Source organism: Capsicum annuum, chromosome 2, assembly GCF_002878395.1.
Source record: "Capsicum annuum cultivar UCD-10X-F1 chromosome 2, UCD10Xv1.1, whole genome shotgun sequence".
Taxonomy (NCBI): Eukaryota; Viridiplantae; Streptophyta; class Magnoliopsida; order Solanales; family Solanaceae; genus Capsicum; species Capsicum annuum.
The window spans coordinates 18,992,356-19,001,225 of NC_061112.1; the positions used below are offsets into that span (position 1 = coordinate 18,992,356).

At 36.3% G+C, this 8,870-nt stretch overlaps 1 protein-coding gene across 1 annotated transcript; it reads right to left on the reverse strand.

Annotated features, from left to right (window-relative positions):
• Positions 1–2,552: 2,552 nt before the first annotated feature.
• Positions 2,553–6,483, reverse strand: LOC107857715. The gene is made up of 5 exons (XM_016702559.2): positions 6,303–6,483; positions 3,618–3,814; positions 3,191–3,255; positions 2,801–3,085; positions 2,553–2,652 (listed from the first exon to the last, which is right to left on the reverse strand). The coding sequence occupies exons 1-5, from the start codon at positions 6,481–6,483 to the stop codon at positions 2,553–2,555; spliced, it is 828 nt and encodes a 275-aa protein (XP_016558045.2).
• Positions 6,484–8,870: the final 2,387 nt, after the last annotated feature.

The window sequence follows — 8,870 nt, forward strand, 5'->3', positions numbered from 1 at the left end:
AAGACAACATCTCACTCTTTTGGAGACAAACGACAACATTAAAGGGTGAATTAGTGGAACAAATTCTAAGTGACGTTATTGATGGGGATGCAAGTACAAATGACCTTGCTAAAATTTCATTCCACGTTTTTCTAGATAACACGAAAGGCATAACAATAAAACTTTAATGGGCTTTAAATGGACGCAAGGTGTTGATTTTAGTTGATAGTGGATCATTCCACAATTTTATCTCTAAGATAATTGTTGAAGAATTACAGTTGCTGGTTCACATTGTGCCCTATTTTAGAGTCTAGATCGTCAATGGGGAAATCATATGTTGCAGCCGTCTATGCCAGAATCTGGTTGTGAAATAGCCTGGATTAACTATTGACCAAGATTTCTATCCTTTCTCTGTTGGAGGGTGTCACGTCCCAAAATAACCTCTAGGTGTGACTGGTTCCCGTTAACATCACTTGCCGGGAGAACCAATTTTCTATATATTCATAATATCTACAAACACTGAGATAAAGACATGTACAAATTAAAGTTCGTAAAATAGTTATTAAACGCAAAGTAATTATTCACCCAGTTATCATAATATGATTTATGAAAAGAACAGTACTTAGATAATAACTCTGTAGCCTCAAATCCCACACCAAGACCATGGAGCATCTAAACAGAGTTACATGAGTTCAACTTTTGGGCATGCAAACCCAACAAAAAGAATTATAATCTAAAAATAACTAAAGATGGATGACAGCCTCCAAGAACAATGCGAAGGCTCACCTTAGCAACAAAATCCACACGTAAAGATTATCAACTACAAGTCTCTCTCTCCATAACTATATCTGTAGGTATGCAAAAAAGGAGTGAGCTATATAATATAACCCAGTAAGATCCTCGACCCTCTACTTTAATACCCCTTTAACATGTGTTAGAAAATACAAGACACAACAAAATATACAAATAATATGTACATAATGTCACTCATAAGGTAATGTCAATAAAATCTAAAAGGAAGTTTACAAATGTCACTCTATATCTCAACTCAATCAACTCTTATGGCTTGTCATAAACGGTAGTGAAGGTGATCGGCCTAGCACCCCGATAAGTCCATAGCAGCATATATAATGCCCCAAAAGTCTACTACGGCAGCATGTACAAGACTCTAACATATTACGACAGCATAAGTAATGCCCCTAACATATTACAACAACTATGTATGTCCCTAGAGACACTATAAGACAGTGAAAAAAATATGTTCAATGCCCCAACGTCATATCATATATTACCACTAAGTAATTCTTCATACACCTCTCAAATTACATATCCACAGCTAGTAAAATACCACTAATTCTACCAAGTCCACACTTGTTCCAACACATGGACTAGGCAGAAAAATATAGTTTTTTTTATAAATCAAATTTGAAAAGCAAGCATCAAAACTTAAAGTCTCACTTACCTCGCTAATGAAAAATTTCCCAACTTTGCAATGTGTAGGACATCAACCAAACAACAATCAATGGTATCAATCTAAATAAAATATTAAATAACAATATTAATTATGCTATTTCGAGATTAAGTCTCAATATCCCCAACTTTTAAACTTAGAGCTAAACCTTAATATCTCACACTGTTATATTGAATTAACAATAATAATATCCCAATAAAATTGTCCAAACATGATACCAACAATAAGGAAAAGAAAATTTCCAAACAATGCTTCAGTTTTTTCCTGCTGCCAGTTGCTCCCAATGTTGAGAATTAATGTTTTCTCATTCTAATGAAACCAACACTGCAATCTTATTATTTCTAAGTCATTACCAAGTCAAATTACTGACTCAATCAAATAGGAAGAAGCATTATTGTCTCTTTCTTACAGTGTACAACACATACAGACAACAATATATTACAGTGATGATATCTCAATTTAGCCCATGCCTTATAATTATACGTACAATACAATGACAGGGCATTATGACATAAACCTGCTTCTTCCTTCTTTGTTTACTTTTCCCCTAAGTAGTCAATACTATCCATAACTTAGTAGCAAATAACTACCCACCAAGAAGAAAATCAAATATGCATTAGTGTCATTTTGCTGTCACTGTTTTCAAAATTCTATGCTAAAGAACTCTAAACAAACTTCATACCTTATCGGTGAAAGATACTTGCTAACGTTGTTTAGATAGTCTCTATTGTTGTTTTTTCCTACATTGCTTTGAGTACGTTGTTTGCTGATCTCTTCCAAGATTAAAGAGAGCAATATATTACCCAATTATTCTACTTGTAATGTTAGCAATGAAGGAGGCTTTTGGCTTGTCCCCTTTAAATTTCTTAATTAATATTAATAATTGGTTATTATTACCAATTAACCCTTTATTAAAAATAAAATAATAAGTTGGTCTATTACATTCTCCTCTACTTAAAGTAACGTTCGTCTTCAACGGGTGTAGAATCATACCTAAAGTGTCAAATAAGTGAGGATATTGAATTCGCATCTCTCCGGACTTCCAAGTAGCCTCCTCGGTTGGATGATTATGCCACAACATCTTGACTGAAGCTATCTTTAATTATCTCAACTGTCGCAATTTCCTATCAAGAATAACTATCGGTCTTTCCTCATAAGTCAGATTCTCATCAAGATCTACATCCTCTGGATAGATCTTATGGCTATCATCATGAACATACCATATATGCATAGACACATGAAACACAGAATGTACCGCATACAATATCAGAGGTGAATCTAGCCTATATGCCACCAATCCAAATCGGTCCAAGATCTCCTAAGGACCAAGGTATCTAGGACTCAACTTACCTTTCCAGCAAAATCTCATAACTTCTTTCATAGGAAAAACTTTTTAAAAAGCCTTTGTCTCCTTTTGCAAACTCCAAATCACGGACTCTCTTATCTGCATAGGACTTCTTCCTACTTTGTAACAGCTTAAGTCGGTCTCGAATCACCATAACCTTCTCCAATATATGTTGAACTAAATTAGTACCTAATAATTGTACTTCGTTGAGCTCAAACCAGCCAACTGGTGAACGACAATTGCGACCATATTGAGCCTCATATGGTGCCATTTGAATGCTCGACTGGTAGCTATTATTATAAGCAAACTCTGCCAAAGGCAAATGGTTATCCCAATGGCCACCAAAATCAATTGCACAAGCTCTAAGCATGTCCTTTAAGATCTAAATAACTCACACAGACTGCCCATCGATCTGCGGATGAAATGATGTACTCAACTCAACCTGCGAAACTAATACCTTCTGAAAAGATTTCCAAAAATCAACAGTGAACTGTGCACCTCAATCAGATATGATTGAAATAGGAACACCATAAAGTCGAACTATCTCCCATAGGTAAATTTTTGCTAACTATTTTACGGTATAAGTCAGTCGAACTGGTATAAAATGGGCAGATTTTGTAAGTCTATCAACTATCACCCAAACTAAGTCGTGCTTCCTTAAGGTATTTGGCAACTCGATAATGAAATCCATAGTAATCCTTTACCACTTCCACTCTAAAATAATCAATTTTTATATCACTCCACCAGGTTTTTGATGTTCATATTTAACCTGCTGACAATTTAAAGAACTAGTCACATGTTTCAAAATATCAACTTTTATACCTTTCCACCAGTACAATATGTGCAAGTTTGATTTATTTTCATAGGACCAGGGTGGATAGAGTATCGCAAATTATAAGCCTCATCAAGAATTAGTTGTCTCACGTCACCCACAATGGGAAAACACAATCTTCCATGATGATGTAGCACACCTTTACCATCAATAGTGAAAAACTTAACACCATCATTCTGCACTCGATCTAGAATCACAACAAGGTAGGGATCATCAAATTGACAAGTCTTAACTTGCCCAACGAAGGATGACTGAACCACCATAACTGCAGGTAACTTACCAGGCACCGTGTGATCAATTCAAACTCCATAATTAGCTAAAGACTGAATATCAATAACCATAGGTCATCTTTCGGCAGTAAATCGGGTCAAGCTACCCAAGACTTCCTATTCAAAGCGTCTTCTACCACATTCACCTTCCTAGGATGATACAAGATAGTAAGATCACAATCTTTAAGTAACCCTAAATACTATCGTTGTCTTAGATTCAGATCTCTTTGCTTGAATAAGTATTGCAGACTCTTGTGATCAGTATAGATTTCACACGGCTCCCTATTAAGATAATGACTCCAGATCTTGGGTGTAAATACAATCGCGACCAATTCCAAGTCGTGAGTCAGACAATTCTTCTCATGGAACTTTATCTGTCGAGATTCATAAGCCACCACTTTACCATTCTGCATTAAAACACAAACTAATCCAATTCGAGATGCATCACAATAAATAGTGAAACCACCCTCTGTCGTAGGTAAAGTCAAAATCAAAGCTAAAATCAATGTTGTCTTTAATTTGTAAAAACTTTCTTCACATTCATCTGACCATAAAAAAACCATATTTTTCTGAATCTAGCGGTTCAATGGAGCGGCTATCTTCGAGAAGTCTTCTATAAACCTCCTATAATAATTAGCTAGACCCAAGAATCTACGTATCTGTGTAACAGTACTAGGTCGAGGCCAATATCGAACTGCTTCAATCTTATTTGGATTAATATGAATCCCATCTCTTGAAACCATATGCCCCCAAAAGGAAACCATGCCTAACCAAAACTCACACTTTGAGAATTTGGCATAAAGCTTTTGTTCTATAAGTGTCTACAACACAACTCTTAAATGTTGTCCATGTTTTGCCTCACTTCGAGATTAAACCAAAATGTCATCAATGAACACAATAACAAAATGGTTTAAGTACGGCTTGAATACCCTATTCATGAGGTCCATAAATGTTGTAGGTTCATTCGTTAGTCCAAAAGACATCACTAAAAATTTAAAATGCCCATACTGGTTCGAAAGTTGTCTTAGTGATATCTTCAACCTTGACTCGTAGCTGATGATAACCTGATCTCAAGTCAATTTAGAAAAGTGAGTAGCACCCTGTAACTGATCGAATAGATTATCAATTCAGGGCAAAGTATACTTATTCCTAATTGTTACCTTATTTAACTGCCTATAGTCAATGCACATTCTCATCCTACCATCTTTTTTTTTTTACAAATAACATAGGTGCACCCCAAGGTGACACACTAGGACTGATGAATCCCTTATCTAGTAACTCTTGGAGTTGAACCTTCAATTCCTTCAACTCAGTTGGAGCCAAACGGTAAGGTGGAATAGAGATAGGTTGAGTCCCTGGCACTAAATTAATGTTGAGCTTAATTTTTCTTATCGGAGGTAGCCCGAGCAAATCATCTGGAAACACATCAATAAACTCCCGAACAATAGGAACATTGTTAATAGAAACTTTCTCTGCTCGAGTGTCATGAACGGTACCAACAAAATCCAAACAACTATGGTTAATTATTCGATGGGCTTTTACATAAGATATTATCTTTTCTTGAGTCACAGGAGTTATACCTTTCCACACTAAGAGTGGTTCTCCAAGAATATCAAAATGTATAAGATTAGCATAACAATCAACCAAAACATAACATGACACCAACCAATCCATACCCATAATAACATCAAAATTCGTCATTGGCAAAACAAGTAGATCAACTATGGTGGCCCTACCCTAAATGGATATCACATAATCTCTATAAACTCTATCCACTGATAAGGTCTCCATCCTTCTTTCTAAGAATAAAGCAAAAAATAGAGACACATACGAGTATGTAGAACTAGGATCAATAAGAGAATATGCCTCATGAGAATATACAGTGATACTACCTATGACTACTGTATTAAATACCTCTATGTCTTGTCTAGCCATAGAAAAGAATCTCGGTGGTTCACCCTCTTTTTGAGAACCCTGAGAACCCTATCGTCCTTATCCACGAGCACACTGTGGAGCGATCCTAGCTGGCTGAGTGTGACCACCTACAATATCTCTCTGTACCTGAGCAGTAGTTTGACTTGAATCAGAATTTCCCTTAGGACAAAACTTAGAAATATGCCTTCTTTCATCACAAGTATAACAAGGACCACCAACTCTTCCATAATTAGAATATTTTGGATATTGTCTAGACTGAAAAGAATCGCTACTCTTTCATTGCATCTGCTGCTGACCCTGTCTCACTGGATAACTATTCTTTGAAGATTGACCTACCAACTCTGACTGCATAGACCTAGACTGACCATAATGAAAACCACTTTTTCTCCCAGACGGAGCATCACTAACCCACCTGAGTTACCGCCCTTTTTTCTCAATTAATCCTTTCCATCTCATAATAAGATTAAGAACGGAGAGCAGTGTTAGCCACCTCAGCATAAGATCCATTACATACATCCCATATCAATGGACCACGATAATGATCCTTTAGTCCATCTATAAATCGTCTTAATTTCTCCCTCTGATCTGTAACCAAAGATGGAACATACCTGGACAACTCAGTGAACTTAGCTTCATACTCAGTGACCGTCATAGATCACTGTCACAAATTATTAAAATAGCATCTCATGTCATTTTGTTTGATCAATGGAATAAATTTGTCCATAAACATAACTAAAAACTCTGACTAAGTGATCGGTGGTAGCCTTGCTTGTCTACCCCTCAAAACGGAAGTCCACCACGCCTTGGGAGACCGTGAGAATAGAAAAGTAGTAAATTCTACACCAAGAGTCTCCTTCAATCCCAAAGTAGTCAGTATTTTCTCACAATGATGTACAAATTTTTGAGGCTCAATAGAAGATGGCGTAGCATCAAACTCTGGAGGCTTAAGATCTATGAAATTCATAAGATCCTTGGGTTGCCCTACAGCTGTAACCGACTGATTAACTGGTTGAAGTTTCTGAGAAGTTGTAAAATTCAACTGAAATTATGCTTGCGTCTGCAAAGTTGTAGCTTGAGGAGATGGAGTTCGATCCTGATTAGGCACCAATGCCTCAGGTGCATTCAATATTCTTACCACTATATCTGCAGGCAATGCAACAGTAGGTGCAACAATTGGTACTACAGCTGGAGTTTCTCGATTAAACTGGTCCTGCGTTTGCTCAGAAGCCACAACTTGGGGCTGTCTCCCATTCCCAACTCCAGGTTGAGCACCGGCCTGCGTCCTAGTTTGAGGCCTAGTTGGATGAGACCCAACTCTACCTCTAAGGGTAGAATCCTGTCCATCACCACGCCCAATAGATGCATTAGATCGACTAGCGAAAGAAGAACCACGTCATTTAACCATCTGCAAAACAATATTTAAAGGTTAGACTTAATTCAACTCAACACACGAATAATGAATAAAAGAGAAAGCTTCTTATATGTTCTGTAGCCTCAAGTTCATAAGTATGGACGCGTACATACCCATGAATAAGAATCTACTAAACACTGGTCCATGACCTGGGACTAAAACGTACACTTTGATACCAACTTTTTCACATCCCAAAATAACCCTTAGGTATGACTGGCTCCCGTTAACATTACTTGCCGGGAGAACCAATTTTCTATACATTCACAATATCTACAAACATGGAGATAAAGACATGTACAACTTCAAGTGTGTGAAATAGTTATTAAATACAAAGTAATTATCCACCAGTTATTATAATACGATTTATGAAAACAACAATACTTAGATAATAACTCTTCAGCCTCAAATCCCACACCAAGACCATGGATCATCTAAACAGAGTTACATGAGTTCAACTTTTGGGCATGCAAACCCAAAAAAAAGAATTATAATCTAAAAATAACTAAAGCTAGATGACAGCCTCCACAAATAATGCAAAGGCTTACTTTAGCAATAACATCCACACGAAAAGACCGTCAGCCACAAGTCTTTCTCTTCGCAACCGTATCTGCAGGTATGCAAGTAAAGACCGAGCTATATAAATCTAACCCAGTAAAGATTCTCGACCCACTACTTTAATACCTTGTAACAAGTGTTAAAAAATACAAGGCACAACAAAATATACAAAAAAATATGTACATAATGTCTCTCATAAGGTAATGTCAATAAGATCCAAAAGGAAGTTCAAAAATATCACTCTATATCTCAACTCAATCAACTCTCACAGCTTATCATAAACGGCAATGAAGGTGATCGGCCTAGCACCCTGAAAAGTCCATGGCAACATATATAATGCCTCAAAAGTCTACTGCGGTAGCATGTACAAGCCCCTAACATATTACGACAACATAAGTAATGCCCCTAACATATTACGACAGCTATGTATTCCCCTAGAGACTATAACGACAACAAAGAAATATGTTCAACGCCCCAACATCATCTCATATATTACCACTAAGTAATTCTCCATACACCTCACAAATTATATATCCACAACTAGTCAAATACCACTGATTTTACCAAGTTCATGCCTGTCCCAACACATGGACTAGGCAAAAAAACATATTTTTTTAAAAAAATCAGATTTGAAAAGCAAGCATCAAAACTTAAAGTCTCACTTACCTCGCTAATGAAAAATTTCCCAACTTTACAATGTGTAGGACATCAACCAAACAATGATCAATGGGATCAATCTAAATAAAATATTAAATAACAATATTACAACAACAACAACAACAAACCCAGTGTATTCCCACCTGGATTAAATAACAATATTAATTATGCTATTTCGGGATTGTCTCAATAGCCCCAACTTTTAAACTTAGAGCTAAACCTTAATATCTCACACTGTTATATTGAATTAACAATGATAATATCCTAATACAACTGTCCAAACATGATACCAATAATAAGGAAAAGAAAATTTCCAAACAATGCTTCAGTTTTTTCTTACTGCCAGTTGCTCCCAATGTTAAGAATTAATGTTTTCTCATGCTAATGAAACCAACACTGCAATCTTATTATTTCTA

Coding starts and splice junctions, on each gene's coding strand:
- LOC107857715 (XM_016702559.2), bottom strand. CDS start 6,483: ATGACGGTCACTGAGTATGAAGCTAAGTTCACTGAGTTGTCCAGGTAT. Junction 3,815..6,302: donor GGTGGCTAACACTGCTCTCC/GTTCTTAATCTT, acceptor TTGTGATTCTAG/ATCGAGTGCAGAATGATGGT. Junction 2,653..2,800: donor TATGAGATTTTGCTGGAAAG/GTAAGTTGAGTC, acceptor TCATGATGATAG/CCATAAGATCTATCCAGAGG.